At 49.6% G+C, this 16,642-nt stretch overlaps 7 protein-coding genes across 7 annotated transcripts, besides 1 other annotated feature; 3 read left to right on the top strand and 4 right to left on the bottom strand.

Moving 5' to 3' along the window:
• Positions 1–549: 549 nt before the first annotated feature.
• NFIA_017250 (uncharacterized protein) lies at positions 550–823 on the bottom strand (the record flags this gene model as incomplete). Its single annotated transcript, XM_001264920.1, has 3 exons — positions 550–557; positions 603–627; positions 695–823. The coding sequence occupies 3 exons, from the start codon at positions 821–823 to the stop codon at positions 550–552; spliced, it is 162 nt and encodes a 53-aa protein (XP_001264921.1).
• Positions 824–1,716: 893 nt separating this feature from the next.
• Positions 1,717–1,742: a microsatellite.
• Positions 1,743–1,885: 143 nt separating this feature from the next.
• On the top strand, positions 1,886–4,219 carry NFIA_017240 (putative mRNA cleavage factor complex component Pcf11; the record flags this gene model as incomplete). The annotated part of the gene is made up of 6 exons (XM_001264919.1): positions 1,886–2,053; positions 2,171–2,629; positions 2,697–3,415; positions 3,482–3,677; positions 3,739–4,110; positions 4,169–4,219. The coding sequence occupies 6 exons, from the start codon at positions 1,886–1,888 to the stop codon at positions 4,217–4,219; spliced, it is 1,965 nt and encodes a 654-aa protein (XP_001264920.1).
• Positions 4,220–4,736: 517 nt separating this feature from the next.
• Positions 4,737–6,133, top strand: NFIA_017230 (Gfo/Idh/MocA family protein; the record flags this gene model as incomplete). The annotated part of the gene is made up of 4 exons (XM_001264918.1): positions 4,737–4,770; positions 4,843–4,863; positions 4,958–5,488; positions 5,559–6,133. The coding sequence occupies 4 exons, from the start codon at positions 4,737–4,739 to the stop codon at positions 6,131–6,133; spliced, it is 1,161 nt and encodes a 386-aa protein (XP_001264919.1).
• Positions 6,134–6,499: 366 nt separating this feature from the next.
• adk1 (adenylate kinase ADK1) lies at positions 6,500–7,476 on the bottom strand (the record flags this gene model as incomplete). The annotated part of the gene is made up of 4 exons (XM_001264917.1): positions 6,500–6,905; positions 6,979–7,133; positions 7,201–7,253; positions 7,317–7,476. 4 exons carry the CDS (start codon positions 7,474–7,476, stop codon positions 6,500–6,502), a joined length of 774 nt encoding a protein of 257 aa, XP_001264918.1.
• Positions 7,477–8,203: 727 nt separating this feature from the next.
• rpn8 (proteasome regulatory particle lid subunit RPN8) lies at positions 8,204–9,408 on the top strand (the record flags this gene model as incomplete). The annotated part of the gene is made up of 3 exons (XM_001264916.1): positions 8,204–8,387; positions 8,466–8,737; positions 8,812–9,408. 3 exons carry the CDS (start codon positions 8,204–8,206, stop codon positions 9,406–9,408), a joined length of 1,053 nt encoding a protein of 350 aa, XP_001264917.1.
• A 514-nt stretch (positions 9,409–9,922) lies between these two features.
• Positions 9,923–10,735, bottom strand: NFIA_017200 (uncharacterized protein; the record flags this gene model as incomplete). The annotated part of the gene is made up of 1 exon (XM_001264915.1): positions 9,923–10,735. One exon carries the CDS (start codon positions 10,733–10,735, stop codon positions 9,923–9,925), a length of 813 nt encoding a protein of 270 aa, XP_001264916.1.
• Positions 10,736–11,056: 321 nt separating this feature from the next.
• On the bottom strand, positions 11,057–12,758 carry NFIA_017190 (ubiquitin carboxyl-terminal hydrolase; the record flags this gene model as incomplete). The annotated part of the gene is made up of 3 exons (XM_001264914.1): positions 11,057–12,200; positions 12,261–12,667; positions 12,720–12,758. 3 exons carry the CDS (start codon positions 12,756–12,758, stop codon positions 11,057–11,059), a joined length of 1,590 nt encoding a protein of 529 aa, XP_001264915.1.
• Positions 12,759–16,642: the final 3,884 nt, after the last annotated feature.

Below are 16,642 nucleotides of genomic sequence, written 5' to 3'. Positions count from 1 at the left end.
AGATCGTCTTTATCTACTCTTAGGATGTCGCAGAATCGGCACAGAATTATTTTGATGAACAAAGGCTATTGCAAATAATGTCTCTGTTTTCTGTCTTTCAACGTGTTTCCCTTTCTTTCATGAGAACGATACAAAACAATACAGATCGGAAATAAATCATCATGAATCACAATGTTAGAATACTGCTTGTCACAAGGAAGCAGATAGAATCAATTCATTATCCATATATCCCAAGGGCAGGATCAGTGAAAAGTGTTCCAGAAATCATTAATCATAAGCAGCTTGGGCGTTCCCAATCATTCAGAAGGCGATGACTGCCTCAGGGCAGCTGATATTAACTGCTGTTGCAATCTTTATCACCATAGGTCGAGACCACCTGATCTCCTTCGATAATTGGCTTATACTTGGTGGACTGTGTAGAAAGACTCTGAACTGCAGCGTCTGGAGCTTCCGCAGAGAAACCCCTGATATGGTGTTAGACGCGATTCCCGTAAGATAAAGGTTAGGGAACGGGAGAAGTTACTTGATGAATTCTGAAGGAGAGATATATCAGTAATCTGAACAAGTCAAGTATGTTTCAATAGCAGAATGGCAGCACTTACGGTACTCATGAGTGATTCTACCACCCTGGAGTGAAAAGTAGATCAGTAAATCATAAGTATAAGGAGCCCATATCTTCAACAGGACAACATACGCCTTGTACGATGGATTTCTGCGCGTCCTTGATGACCGAGTCTGGGGTGTCCTGAGGGTAAGTGACCAGAATCGACTTGGCTAGAGCCAGAGGAAGAAATCCGATAATGAAGGCAGATGACAGTTTCATTGTTATGTAAGTATGGTGCAAAGTGACACGACCACTTTCAAAAGGTACTATGTCTTTATACACAAAGATGATCAGTATTCACGGTGGTTTATCTCGAAGATGATAGTCCGTAGGGATATCCGCCTACCTCAGTAGATAGGTGAGTATCATAGTATGACACAGTGGCACTCCGTCATGGGGAGGTGACTAAGCCAGACAAGCCAGCCAAAGTCTTGGCGTCCGTCGGTCATTCTTCAACTTTCACTTCACTTCCTCCTCCTCAATAATACCTCATAATAATCTCAATCAACCTCCCTTCTTCCCCTCTTTCCCCTTTAGTTTTTTTTTTAAAGATCTCTCCCCGGCTTTTCTTTTCGATTACTGCCTCCCGAATTCACCTCTGCCGTTGTGTTGGTCCCCGAGGTGTTGCGTTCTCCGAAATTTACCTCAAGCGTGGAAAACACCCTCAGATTCCCTCACTATCATCTTCGTACCGTTTGCGGGCCTTTGCTGGTTAACAACCCTGGAAGGGTCAATCGGGCGAGATATTTACGAGGTAGTTCCTTATAGTGGGTATAGAAGGATAGTCGTGGGCTTCGGTGTGGTTTAGGTTGAGGACTGGCGCCTGCTTCGTCTCGTTGTTATCTCCAAAGTCTCGCCAAGATAGCTAGCAAGCATTTTACAAGTTTCGACTTTTCTTCCATCTCTTGCTCTTTCAGGAGATCACAGTTCTGGAAAAACACCGGAGGAGAGAATAAGAAACCTATCTTCATAAGAAACCAACTTGAGAAACACAAGAGAAGAGACGGGAACAAAGAGGGAAAAGAACATACTGTGCAAAAAGGACTTCAAGAAAAAAGAGAACATCACTACCTAAGAAGAAAAGAAAGAAAAGAAGCAAGACAAGAAGGGAAAAAAGAAAAAGAAAAAGAAAAAGAAACAGCTAGAAGGAGGGAAAGAAAACATCTCAATATCCCTGAGTGTTGCTACATTCGCTTGACCATTTCCTTTGTTCCCTTTCTCCCTTGCCTTCATTCTCATCTTGCCCACGAACACCGTTGCTTCGCGGCATACTTGCCTGTCATGTCGTCTGGGCTCGCCTCTGATGAGGTCGCTGAGGATTACAAGAACTCTCTGGAGGATCTTACCACGAACGACAGGTTCCAGATCAGCAACTTGACCGTCATAGCCAAAGAGAATACTGAACATGCTATGGCCATCTCCAGAGTTTTGGAGAACCACATTCGAACAGTAGGTGTCATCTTTGTTTCTCACTCTCATGCATTTCTCCTTGGCTTTTGTATCTCGCTCGGCGCTCAGCTGATTGTAAGTTTGACCGGTTGAACCACTTCTAATCGTGTGCTGTAGACACCGCCAGCTCAGAAGCTTCCTGCCTTGTATGTAGTCGACTCCATTGTGAAGAATGTGGGAACTCCCTACACACTTTTCCTGGGTCGCAATATGTATCAGACTTTCATGAATGCCTACACGTTGGTGGACTCGCAAACCCGCAGAAAGCTGGACGAAATGCTCAAGACATGGAAGGAATCTGTTCCGGGGTCACTAGATACAAGACCCGTCTTTCCTCCGGAAATTACACGCAGCATTGAAAGCGCTCTGATCAAGGCGAGAACCGCGGCTCTACAGCAGCAGCAGGCCAGGAGCCAGCAGGATATACTTAACCGCGGCCGGGTGGGCACTCCTCCTCATGGCTGGACGAACAACACTACGCTCAACCAGAGTGCGGCTCGGCTCGCGCCTTCCACAAGTCAGAATGGGCATGCTCATCAGGTCCGAAATGGACACACGCAAAATCATCACGCTGCGGTAAGGCCCATGCTAGTCACAAAAATGATTGTCGCGAATGCCTTTGTCATATCTAACGCATACACAGTTGGACCCTCGATCTACTCCAACCCCTCAACCTTCGCAGCGCTCGGAAGTGGATCTTGCGGCATTGAATCGCGACATCGAGGCATTGATTGCAGCTGCCCGAAGTGATTTCGCCAATAACCCTCTTGACCCTTCTGTGCAACAGCGTCTCAAAGCTCTACTAGATTTGCAAGGCATCCTCCAGCGTCAAGAGCTCACTCAGGAGCAGCTGAAGCTGGTCCGTGACCAGGTCTCTGCACTCACTCCAAAGTCTGCTCTTTCAGTTCCCCAAAGCGTTCCGCCAACCATTCCAGCTATGCCAACACCCAGCATGGCCACTCCCCCAGTTCAGACCCTTTCACAGCCTCTTCAGCAGCTCCTCAACCCGGGAACATTAGCTGAGCTTATCAAAGCAACTGCTGCACGCCAGCAACCCACCCCACCACCCCAAGTCCACAGCATTCTACCGCAGATGCCAGTAGCTAGCAGCACGCCACAACCGGCGGCCATGCCGGCGACCGAGAACCCGTTAATTGCAGCTCTACGAGCGCGTGGCCTCTTGCCTCCCGCTTCCGCACCTCCTGCCCCTACCACTGCTCCACCGTCCAACCTTGCCTCTGCCTTTCCCTTTATTGTACCTGGTCAGGTGCGATTTTTAACTCCAGTGCCTACTATGCCTCAGGCTCCTAATCCCTCGAGTATTACTATCAACGTGCAAATGAATACGGCATCCATTAAAATGTAAGTTTGCACGAAATTTGCACTTGTAAAATGTTCGCTGCTGTTTCATATGCTAATAGGATGCAGACCGCGAGAGGGACTAATAGCCAGTCTCTACGAAGCGAGATCTAACCGTTGTGGGACATGTGGCCGTCGATTCTTTGCAACAGAAGAAGGAAAAGAAAAGAAAGCTCGCCATCTGGACTGGCACTTTCGGACCAACCAACGGATGGCGGACGCTGCCAAGCGAGCGCAGAACCGCAGCTGGTACGTTGACGAGCGGGTGAGTGGATATCTCTTTGTCCAACATTCGTATCCCGGAGAGTTTCCTAACAACCGGGCAGGATTGGATAAAATCCCGCGAAGCCGGAGACGATGAGGATCCTGCAGAGGCAGAATCTACAAGTGCCGGTGCTGCAGGTGCCGAGAGTGATTCAACCAAGAAAGGGCCGCCCAAGCAATGGATCCGTGCTCCCAATGATGCTACTTTGCGCAACACGCCCTGTCCCATTTGTCAGGAGACGTTTGAGTCGACATGGTCGGAGGAAGTCCAAGACTGGATATGGCAGGATGCCGTCAAGGTTGGGAACCGGATATACCACGCAAGCTGCTATGCGGAAGTTACGAAGGACGGGACGACTACGGCTGCAGGTCGGGGTACGCCTTCGGCACGGACTGGAACGCCAGATTCCGTGTTGGGCAAGAGGAAGGCAGAGGTATGTTCGATCCACCATGGCAGAAAGTTCGCACGTATCAAACTAATTCGACGTACAGGGGACCGACTCTCCCGGGTCAAATGTCCGAGTCAAGATGGAGCCTGTGTGACGAAAGTGTTTCATTCAACTTCGATACCCCGGCCCTTGCTTTCTGCTTTGGGTACCGGGGGCGACATGCATGCGATGGAGTTGACATTATCGTATCTGTTTGGTGGTTGCATTTAGCCGGCGGCTGTACTGCATTCTGAGACCCCGCACTATTTTGAGAAGATTGGGGAATTTTTGACTATCTACGAGCATTGCCGTACATGTATTCCATACAATTCTCCATAGAACATTCTATAAATTAGTGGCTAATCCAAGAAAGGCACTGATTCTTGCACCACACAGTTTATTTTCCCTTTGTAATCCCGGATGAGGCAGTGGATAATGAATGCCATTGGGACTGCCCCGCTTGTCCGGGAAGGACCTTCTATTATTGATAATCATAGTTGGAGTAGTCTAGAGCCCAAGATGAGCTGTGTGTTCTTATAAATGCAGTCCTCTCCCAAGTCTCTGTCTCAGGTTGGCACCATCCTTCTCTGCTGTATAGTTCCACTGCCAGTCCCCCATCCTTCGACGTCACCATGGCTCCGTACAATGTCCGGTGGGGTATTATGGGTATGTTTTCCATCCTCCCTTGCACACTCCCAAAGGCCGTTCTAAGCTGACAAGACTTCAAATAAAACATAGCCACCGGCTGGATTGCAGATAGTAGGTCTCCACGATTTCCCTCGGAACAAGCCTCAGATTGATCGATAATCAATTGAGAGAAATATAACAGCTAATGCAATTACTTGACGCTTAGTCTTTGTAAGAGACCTTCTGCGCGACCCCAATCTCCGAGACGCATCTGACGTCTCTCACACCGTCGTTGCCGTTGCCTCCTCTTCAGCCAAGGACCGGGCGGAGAAGTTCATTGCTGATACGGGCATCCCGGCGCCGTGTGCTGCGTACGGCTCGTACGAAGAGCTCGTGGCCGATGCTAACGTGGACGTGGTGTATGTCGCGACGCCGCACTCGCACCATTTCCAGAATGTGATGCTTGCGCTGGAAGCAGGCAAGAATGTTCTCTGTGAGAAGGCTTTCACCGTCAATGCGGCGCAGGCGAAGATCCTGTGCGAGACGGCGAAGAAGAAGAACCTTTTCCTGATGGAGGCCGTGTGGACCCGGTACTTCCCTCTCAGTGTGCAGGTCCGGGACCTCATCAAGCAGGGGGCCATTGGCGAAGTCCTCCGGGTGGTTGCTGACAACAGCTTCGGGGATAACGTCGAGGAGCGATGGGGCACTCAGCATCGGATGGTGAACAAGGATCTCGCTGGTGGCTGCTTGCTGGATCGTAAGTTTACTCTTTCTTCTACGGACTCCTGAGCCATTTGGCACAGTTTCTAATGATCGTTTCGTTGCAGTGGGCATCTACTCCTTGACCTGGGTCTTCCAGACCATGTACCACACTCTTCCCCGGAAGCAGCGCAAAGCTCCTTCGGCCATCTCCGCGCACATGTCTCTCTACCACCTGACTGGCGCCGACGAGGCCACCACGATCCTTCTCACGTTCCCGACGACGACCCCAACTAACAATGCCCAGCCCGGTCAATCGCAGGCAGTCGCCATGACCCATCTGCGGGTCGCGACCGATCCGGATGAGCAGGGCGCCGCTGGTCCCTCGATCCGCATCCAAGGGCCCAAGGGCGAGATTCAGGTCTTTGGGCCTGCCTTCCGGCCTGAGCGATACCGTCTAATCCCCAAAAAGGGACTTGGCGAGATCAAGGACGTGCAGTGCCCGTTCCCGGCGGACGGGAAGGGCATGTACTGGGAGGCCGACGAGGTGGCGCGGTGCTTGCGCGATGGAAAGCTCGAGAGCGATGGGCTGCCCTGGGAAGAGAGCATTGTCATCATGGAGGTCATGGACGAGGTTAGACGCCAGGGTGGGTTGACCTATCCGGAGAAGATCGAGTCCACCGTTTACCCTACCCAGCTGTAAGGGTTGCGGAAACGTATATATACTTGGCTCTGCGGCCGTAGATCGAGTTATTTTACATGGCTGGCCTCCTACGGGCGTGTCCGGCTGAACATAGTGAATTTTGGTCGCCAAACAAAAGATACTATACATATCGCTGTAATTCCACTGAAGGTATCTTTATGTACGGACGCCAAAAGGACTCTCCAAATACCCTCCCTTGTAGTCCACCAAGAGGCAGATGCGCACATCTTGCAGATTACATGTAATCATTTCAGGATTTATCCTTCGCACATACCACTCCTCCCCTTGCCGGCAGGGGATGTTACGGGGGCTGTATGACGCACGCTCGTGAACCCATATAGTACCTTCCAGAAAGACTTTCTGCATTTACTTCTGGAAAACACCAAGCAAGCTCTTCCATACCTGGCCAGGCTCCTGGCTGGCGTCAATGCCTCGCCAGATACCGGTCTTCTTGTAGTATTCGACGACAGGGGCGGTCTGGGCGTGGTAAGTCGAAAGACGCTTCTTCAGCGTCTCGGCGTTGTCATCGGAACGTTGAATCAGGGGCTCGCCAGTGACATCATCCTTCATATCGTTCTTGGGAGGGTTGAAGATCTTGTGGTACGACCGTCCAGAGGCAGGGTGGACAAGACGTCCAGTTATTCTGGCGACCAGGAGGGCATCGTCGATCTGCAGCTCAATAGCATGCTGGAGCTTCTGCTTACGAGCTTCGAGCATGTCATCAAGACGCTCGGCCTGAGCAACGGTACGAGGGAAGCCATCCAGAATGAATCTAGAAACATTGGACAGTCAGTCACTTTCCATCTCCGACTGAATGAACTTCAACAAGGCACGTGTGTACGAACCCGTTCTTGCACTCAGTGTTGGTGTCGAGCTCGTTCTTGATCATGTTGACCATGATCTCATCGCTGACAAGACCACCCTGGTCCATGATCTTCTTGGCCTCCTTTCCGAGCTCAGTCTTTTTGGCGACCTGGGACCGCAGCATATCACCGGTAGCCTTTTGAGGTTGGAGACGAAATGTCAGACGCGCACTTTGCTCAATTACTTGCAATTCAATAACGTACCAGGTGGCACACGCAGTACTTCTCCTTAAGCCGGGGCGCCTGAGTACCCTTGCCTACAACCCGATTAGAACCATGAAGCCATTATCGCAATCGGCAACCCTTGTAAAAGACCATACCAGCACCGGGGGGTCCCATAAGGACGATGCGCATCTGCTCGGCGATAGACTTAGGCTTGGATTCGCCGCCGAGACGGCCCTCCAACTCCTGCACACGGTTCTCAAGCTTCTCGATCATGTCCTTCAGACCGTGGACGACCTCTTCTGTGATGGGAGCCATTGCGATTACTGACGGCTAGAATCGAAGTATGATGCTATCAAAAAGCTCTCCGGAGAAAAAAACAGAAATAGGAAAAGGAAGAAGGGAGAGGAGAGGGAGAGGAAAGGAATCAAGGTGCCTGGCAGAGAATGGTGCTCAGTGACGGGGAAACGGAAAGGAAGGGAGGATCGGAGAACTATTTCTTGGAGGAGGAAAAGAGATCTAAAACGGAGCATTCTCCCGCGCGTCCGAGGTTCGGGGCTTACTGGCCAAGTACAACACTCCAGCACCTACGAGTAGCGACTGAATCAGGGTAACATATGGGCACATGTAATCCAGTCATTATGACTTTCAATTCCTCTAAATGAGGCTTTCTGCGTCCATAGTATATGCCGAATAATAGTTGAAGGTATACAAGTGCCGACGAGCTGGCCTCAGGCAACAAGGCCCTAAAGTGGCTGGTGAATTAGTAGCCAAGCACAAGCCACAAAGACTACCAAAAGCTCTCGTGGCTCAGCAGCGGAGGAGCTCCAGGGCAGAACAACAGCAGCTCCATCTTTCGCTCCGTCATCATCATAATCCTCCTCATTCTCATTCCAATCCTCATCCCCAGATCAACTTCTCTCTCTCCGTCGCTTCCACGACTATTCAAAGTCTTCCGTGCAATCGGAATCAGCGTCTGTGATCAGTCCACGGCCTCCAGTACCTTCCCTCCTTCTGCCATCATTCTCATCTGATCCAATCCACCATGCCTGCCACCACGGCGGACACACTCTCCCTCGTCACGCGCACCGTCACGGTAGCTCCCTTAGTCCTTCTTTCAGTCGCAGATCATTATGGACGGTCAGCCAAGGGAACTCGGAAGCGTGTTGTTGGTGTGCTGCTCGGAGAGAATTCGGGCCAGACCGTTCGAGTATCCAACAGCTTTGCAGGTGCGTCGTCTCCCAAATCGGCTTAGTTATGTTCCCTGGTAGATGGACGGCAGTTCTGATGTCTCTATCTTTTCTTAGTTCCATTTGAGGAAGATGAGAAGGATCCCTCCGTTTGGTTCTTAGATCACAACTTCGTTGAGTCCATGAGAGACATGTTCAAGAAGATCAACGCCCGCGAGAAGCTTGTCGGATGGTATCACTCGGGGCCTAAATTAAGAGCCTCTGATCTTGAGATCAATGAACTCTTCAAACGATACACACCGAACCCCTTACTGGTCATTGTCGACGTCCAACCAAAGGAAGTTGGCGTTCCCACAGATGCCTATTTTGCTGTTGACGAGATTAAGGACGTAGGTTGACCCCGTGCGATGCCCTTGTGAGCTCTTCAATCATATCCGACTAACCGTTCGCTTGCTCTACATAGGATGGCACAACAACATCCAGAACATTTGTCCATACCCCTTCAGTGATCGAGGCCGAGGAGGCTGAGGAAATCGGTGTTGAACACCTGCTTCGAGACATCAGGGACGTTGCCGTTGGAACCCTTTCAACACGCATAACATCGCAGCTTCAGTCGCTGCAGGGTCTACACTTGCGCCTGCGTGATATCGGCCAATATCTCCAGAAGGTCCTTGATCACGAGCTGCCGGTCAACCACGCTATTCTTGGCAATCTTCAGGATGTGTTCAATCTTCTTCCCAACCTATCTACTCCAGCAACGACGTCGCGTCTGAGTGGGTCAGAACCACAGATGGAGAACAGTGAACTAGCGCGGGCGATGAGCATAAAGACCAACGACCAACTGATGGCCATCTACATCAGCAGCTTGATTCGTGCTATCACCGCCTTCCACGATTTGATTGAGAACAAGATCCAGAACCGACAACAACAAGAAGAGAACGAATCGAAGAAGGAGCAAGAAGCAAATGCTGCCAAAGGTGACAAGGAGGGTGCGAAGAAGGCGAATGGCATGAGCGGCGAGCAAAAGGAGGATCAGGAGAAGTCCAAGAAGAAGAGCTAGAAGTGTCATTCAACAATGGCACAACTGACATGAAATTTAAAACATTTTCAGTTTATGCATGGAAGTGTATACTACGATAATCTGAGAATCGATCTCGTCCCGAGCACGTACCAAGCGAGCTCGAGCAGTTTTGGAAATAATCATCCCTTTGCGATGTAACACGCCATCGAATGCTGGACTGTAGACAAGCCGGCAATCTCCTAAGTGGATACTTCCCTTAGATTCTTTCTGGAAGTATCTATGATACTGCGCATTGAAAGCGCGGTGTCCATAATTGCGTCGCCGTCAAAAGGTTTCAAAGCTTGAGGCTCTCCCTGAAGTGTCTGGCATTAGCGCCACAAGGAATGCCCATTTCCAGGCAAACGGACAGACAGGCGCAGCTGAAGGGCTTTGCTGAAATAATGGTCTGAATGCCTCTTAGAGATGAAGTAAATTCCGTATAATAGCACCGTAGCGCCTCCCAAGACAGAGGCGTAGGGACATCTTTGGATCAATTTCCGCGTGGTCGCGAGAATCATCCACCCCAGCCCGCCCACCACGCCGCCAATTCCTCGCAAGTCAGAAAGACAGGATCGGCTTGACCACGGCTGCCGCCACTGAAGATTCCAGGACAGCGCACCATCAGCAAGCACGCGAGGAGATGTTTGCAGACAGGGGGTGCCAGTCGGCTAGCCCCTCGGGTCAACGAGCCGCCAAAAACATAGCGGCGAGTCGGGTCGTCGCCGACGGCAGACTGTTCAGCCAGGGTCTCGTCTTCGGCTTCGCCGTCAAACTGAGATGAGTGGGCCGGGCCCGGGTCGCGGAAGGTATTGAGCGTAAAGGTGGGACATGTGCAGTTCCAGGCGTGCAGGCGGACTTCGTAGCCCTTTTGCTCTAAGCGTGTCCGGGGAGCCCGGGATGGAGAGGTCGGCGCGGCCGCAGACGTGGATATGACATAGAACATGTCTTCTTGCGGTCTTTCTGTGTTCCTGGGGTCGGTTTCTTCAGGCTGTGAGCATGCAGATGCTTGCCCGACGTGGTCATCCCGCGTGAATCGCCTGACCAGTCCCCTGTCCAGGATATCTAGGGCCAGGAGCAGTTCATTTGGGAAGAAACAGTGCAAGGTCAGCATAACTGACTTGACTTGAGATAATTGAGCCTCGGGGAGGGAAGAGAAAGGTGACTGGCTTGTGGAAGTGTGTCGTTGAGGACGTATGGCGGGATGGTCCATCCCATCGCCGGGATCCTGCACTTCGGGCCTACATGATGCGAGTTGTGAAATCAGTCGGTCAATGAACTGGGTAGTTGAAGGTAGGCTTCTGTGGTCATCTTCCAGCGCTGACTCCATGGAAGTACGTATGCTTGATGGAAGCTCTCTGCTTGTCCAGGTAGATGATGAAAAAGCTCGGATGTCGTCAATTAAGTCCCCACTTACCATAAGAACAACTTATGACTATCTCGCTTTTTTACAGGTACTGAACTTCACTGTAAAAGAAGTCAACAAGTTATAAGTAAGCATTGTCTATCATACATAAAACACATGCGGAATATCAGTTACACAAGGAACAATAAGGACCGCAATCATTGCAGGGGCGGAAATGTGAACATCAGCTCCAACCATGTATACTTGCTCTGCGTATTATACCCAGTCGATGTGGCTTTGCACTCTTTATTTTTTAGCCTTACTGCGGAGTCTCGCCGATTGACGAGTTCCTTTCGGCGGACTCGAGGGTTTCTTTGTGACACCTTTCGGCTTGGCTGCTTTCCCGGACACTGTGTCTGTTGCTTTCTTGGTACCAGTACCGGAATCTTTGGTGTCTGCAGTCTTTGAAGGCCCTCTCCTTGGCTTCTGCACTCCCCGTGGTTTGAGCGACATGGTCACTTGTCCCTCGAGGATCTCGCCGGTGTCTTCTGAAGTGAACGTGAGCTGCAGAGTAGCACGCTGCGTTCTTGCTCGGGGCCCCAGAGCCACAAGTGCACCTTTACCTGGGTCCAGGAGCAGCTGCTGGTTGATCGTCCATTGGATGGACCTCCCTTCCAGCTCAATGGTCCCTTTCATTTGTACACCACCCTCGGCCGACCCTTTTCCTGAGACTGATTCATTCGATGAGCCGGCATTGGATTGCCCTGAAGGGGCCGAGCTCTGGCCAGTGGTTGATGCTTTGGGGTTGGAGGACGTGACAGCGGCTGATGAACCTGTATTGGAGTCAGTTGAATTGCTCTGGGTTTCCAGTCGCCGATACGCAAGTATGTAAGCATTCTCCTTTCCAGCATCTGGCGAGCTCATGCTCTTTTCCAGTGTCTGGGTAAATGTCACGCGGTTGTCGTTGGTCATCACCCATTCACCAGAGGGACCCTTGACGGCCGCAGTATAGTGTCCGCTTTTACTGTCATCACCGATATGAAAGATGACAGCATAGAGCTCGTAGCCGATCTTGCCTTGTCCCTTAACACTGTCATCTAGAAGAGAATCTGGAATGACTAACTCTCCCCGAACTTCAATTTCGTCTTTCAGTTTCCCTGACTCTTTGTATCGATTGATCTGAACGATAAGGATTTCTGAAGGAAATACTATCTGAGTCTGAAGCTCATGAGGGCTCTGTTTAGTGGCGCATGTCTTGCAATCCGCAAGAGTCTCCGACTTCATGCCACTAATGATGGCCTCCTCTATGGGAGTAGCTTTCTTGGAGCCTGGGAGATCTGCATTGAGGTACCGTACCCTATCCCCAACTGTTGAGTCTTTCTGCTTGCAAGTCTTGCAAACGCGAGACCCGCTCAGTGCCACGGTCATCAAATCCATGAGCTCGTCATTGCTTTATTTGTCAGCTTTACGATAATTATGTTCTATGGGACGCGGAAAGTGCGCGACTTACTAGGGTTGGCTTGTGTGCCTTTGGAGGAGCGAGATGATGTTTTCCAGCATCTCAAATGTGTCATGCTGCTGGCCCAGGGTTGTTTGCCAGCACAATTGGCCGTACTTTGGACTCTGAAGTTCTGTCCACAAGCTCTGCATCGCCTGCTCACGCCGGTTGGGACATTGCCAGTAGGCAATGAACATGTCGTACAATTTGCGAACCACGTCTGGGACTGAATTACTCGTGCTTTGCCCCCAGTAGTTCTCGCACCAGCTCAGAAACTGTGGAGTGTGGAGAAACAGCGTGAGGGCTGCATTCCGGTAGCAGAGGTTCAGTCCATTATTGTTCTCAAAGCCTCTTGTGGGCAAGGTTGGCTTCAGGGAGACATGTTTCCAGGCCGCGGATACAGCGCTTTTCTTCTGGGACTTGTGTTAAATCAGTTAACCGTAATATCATGTATGTTAGAGAAGGACTTACAGGAAGAGAGCCTGAAGGGGGCGTGGGCTGATTCGCCATTTGTGCGCACCAGTCCCACCGGCAATATATGCTTGCTGCTGCAGATGCAGAGTAGGTCGTCCTGGATAGGAAACAACGTGATGATGAACCTGTTGAGACAAGTATGTTCCACTTGTTGCAGTGATATGAACCGTATCAGTCCAGTGCAGAGACTCAGGTCGCGAATGCCAATCTCGACAGGAAATAATCCTGAAGATTTATGCCTGTCATGACAGCCATTGCTACTTGACTGCTTGCTTTGCTCCGTAGTCTGTTCTTTGTCATTATTGTGTATCAAAGCCATGTTGGACAAACGCTGAAAATAGGACCTGGGATGCTGTTTCGTTGTAGTCCTTGCGAAGGTACAATGAAAGAAGGTACCCGAAATGAGTTCAGAGTTGTCGATGTTTTGCTTGCTTTCACATATGTCTTTGTCAAATTTGTGCTAGGAGGTATATCAGAGAGTGTCTCCCAAGGTCCAGCATTGTAAGGCATAAGCCTGGTTTCTTTGAGATGATGTCTTGGGACTGTGGTAGAGAATGCGCTTCAAATTTATGCAAAAAATGGATGAATCGAACCATAGCCTTTGTCTCAAATAAAAGTAGCATCCACGACATTTCTTAGAGACTGAGACTGAAGCAAGGATATTCAGTCAAACAATGGGCCGTTCTCTTTCATTCGCTTTTGTCAAATAACTACGGTACCCTTCTCTTCATGCATCGTTCCTATTCAGCCTTATGGAAGTCTCAAAGCAGCAAAGGAAAACTTGATTAAAGAGTTCAGATATGTCAGTCAACAAAGACAATTCGGCGGATACGGGTCAAAGATCACAAAATTAGATATCTGTGACATAGTTTCCCTTGAGGCGAGCATCATCCCTGTCTTTGATCGGATACGCCTGTTTGCATCTCTCCCTAGAGGGGAGTCTACTGAGTGAGGCATGAGTGGCAGAGTATTCGGCTAGGTATCTCGTCGGGTGCTCTATTATGCTATCGAAACACATGGTGCCTCCTGACTTTAAGAGAGAGAAAGCGCTCTGGCCATTGCGTACATTTACCAAACAAGGGCCTACAGACAAGTTCGGGCCAGATTACCCAGGATATCCTGGCCATCCGAAGTCTAGATCCAGGACAAATCCGGCTCCGAGGCATTGTCAAACCTGCAGCAATGATATTACAGACACGGGAAGTCGTATGCAAATGAAACGGCAGGATTATATAATATGGGCCAGGTGCAAGTAAAAGACGTATCAGCGTTCCCACATTATCTGATATGTTTGATACACTTGGCTGCTTATGATGAATCCTTCTATTTGCATGGCTAGCATCATGGTTAAGGTACAAATATAGTGGAGTATTGTGGCCCATTCTGTCTAAACTGGGCCTATGAATCTCTGTAGATCCATTGGGCCGGCTGCCAACTGTAACCATCATTCCATACTGTGTCATAACCCTCTCAATCTTCAAGTCAGTATGATGAACATCTTCTACTAAAAGCAGTGACACAGAGGGTGAAGGTACATGGGTGGGTCAAGTGCCTATTCCTATCCGCCAGTCCTCCGAGATGATTGACAATCCAGACCCGATAATTTCTTGAACCAGACAGGATATTATCTTTTGCGGAGTCCAGAGCTCATGAACCGGTTCTTATTATCGCCCAAAGACTTTGTCCCGCTTGTTCGCCACGTCCATAGCATGGTCAGGTCAGTACTATTACTTGATTTGCACTGGAGCGGCAATGCCGTGTTGACCCTCGGCCATGAGGCTGGGTCGTAAACTCATGATCGAGTAATTTCGTGTCTTTCCGCACACCTCTGAGATTCACGTTTCAGCTTGTCAGATATGGAGCCAACTCCGACCCAGATACCCAGCCTAGACCCCTCGACAGTAAACGCCAAACAGCCAGGGCTCATGCCCAACTGTCCAACTTCACTGTGGCTCGCCGCTGGCATCTGATCGACTTGACTGGGATGGCTTGGTCTGGCTGGTATTGGACCTCTGGAACGCTGAATTGGCAGTACAACCATACGGCTGTTCAAGTCGTCGAATGGAGAATGTCTTGATGAATTGCTGGGCAGAAGCGCATGCTCAATATCTATCTACAGCTGCAACAGCGCAGTTGTCGATGGTCGTTTTAAATTCAAGGTCTTGCACTGACGCAACTTAGCTTAAAGTATGACTGAGCTCTGATGTCAGGGTAATAATGTCTAACATTTATGATAAAGGGTTGTCAGAGGTCGATTGACCCGTTATTGAGAGAACTGAAGTCAGATATTGATCTACAGCACAATAACAGAACTAGGTAAGTAGCTCTAATTAATAATAACCATGGGCTCCTGCCAATATCATGTCTGGTAGTCAGCAAAACATACAGCAGTTGATTGCGTGGCTATCATGAACATACAAAGCACTAGATAGAGAGGCTGAGCTCCGCGAAAAGACTCCCAGTTGATGACTTCGACCACCGATTGCCGTCTCCAATTTAATCTATCTTTGGAAGGTGACAGCTGGGGTTCTTTTCCCGCTACAAAGCATCGCCCAGCCACGGCCACCACAATCCACCGTAATCAGCACTACCGACTCCACCACAGCAAACCAGAAGTCAATTCCAGATCCACCGTGGGCGTTTGGCTACCAAACGGTTGATAACTTGATTGTCGTTGTCAAATATTCTCGCGTACGGTACGAGAATATCGACTTTTCCGCGGTTTTACCACAGCCACCAAGGGCCACATTTTGGCTTTACCACTGGATCACTTGTTTTGCTGCCTAGATCAGATACATACCTTAACTCTGCAGGACAGTATTACTATTTAATAGTACATAATATTAATCCCTACTGGAGATTCACGGTTGATCTTGATTGTGGGATAAAGAGTATGATGAGTAATTCCTGACTATTTGCGTTTTAAAGCGCTTTCCTCGCTTATTTTTAGCCTCAATGCTCCACTGGACCGCAGCAAACAGCATACTCTGTAGATAGATAGTCAGTACTCCATAGAATACCGGGATCTGATTGTCGCTGACTCGCTTAGGTAGCTTAGATCGCCCTTCCAGATTCATCATAATATATTGGTGGTGCGCAAATTTGAACCGGCAAACGAGACATAGACGATTTCCGAAGTTCTTTTTACCTGATCCCTCGGTAGCGAAATGAAGGGAAATGAATAGGTGCCTCTGCTTGATGTCACGGACAAATTCAATTTTAATTACCTTGCCTCAAACCGTGGCGCAGGGTGGGGGAAAACGCTTGAGCCTGTCGGACATTTTCTTTGCGACGATCATTGCGTACTGCGTACTTACCAGGAATAGATAGGTAGCCTATAGCCTACCTTAGTCTGGACTGGGCGTTGAGGTACCCCCACCCGTTCAGCGAATGGTGTTGGTTGCCTACAGCTGCCCTTCTCGACTGTTTGAAACTCGATACCTTAGTAAGGTACGGGTATCCATAGGTACAGCTTGACGTCTCAGGACCAAAACAGTCTCAGCTGTTCATTAGCATTCGAGCATCAATATACATCTCCACGATCAATCCAGTTACTGAAAGTTTCCTCGTCTGGCTGTAGAACGCGTACAGTCCAATGCTACTGGCTTATAGAAACTTGTACTCTATGGCTCTCATTTCCAAAGGGTCATCTATCCTGGATTATTAACGCCAATATCCTGCCACACACGTCACAGTCACTAATTCTATGATCGAATAATGGCACACTTTTGATCTCACATCACATTTTTTTGTGACTATACAACATGATGGTTTTATTGCAGCCCCGTACTTACTTGGCATTTGGATGAAAAGTTGGGCTTGTTGATCAGGATCAACACTTTCATATTCATCGAATTTCATTGAGGCTCGTGTCGCACTCGGGATTTGCAAGTGCAGAGACCAGCGAGGTACGGTTTGAC

This window comes from Aspergillus fischeri, genomic scaffold (genome assembly GCF_000149645.3).
Source record: "Aspergillus fischeri NRRL 181 1099437636249 genomic scaffold, whole genome shotgun sequence".
Classification (NCBI taxonomy): Eukaryota; Fungi; Ascomycota; class Eurotiomycetes; order Eurotiales; family Aspergillaceae; genus Aspergillus; species Aspergillus fischeri.
Note: the sequence above shows the minus strand (reverse complement) of the source record. Positions and strands in the feature narration are given on the sequence as shown.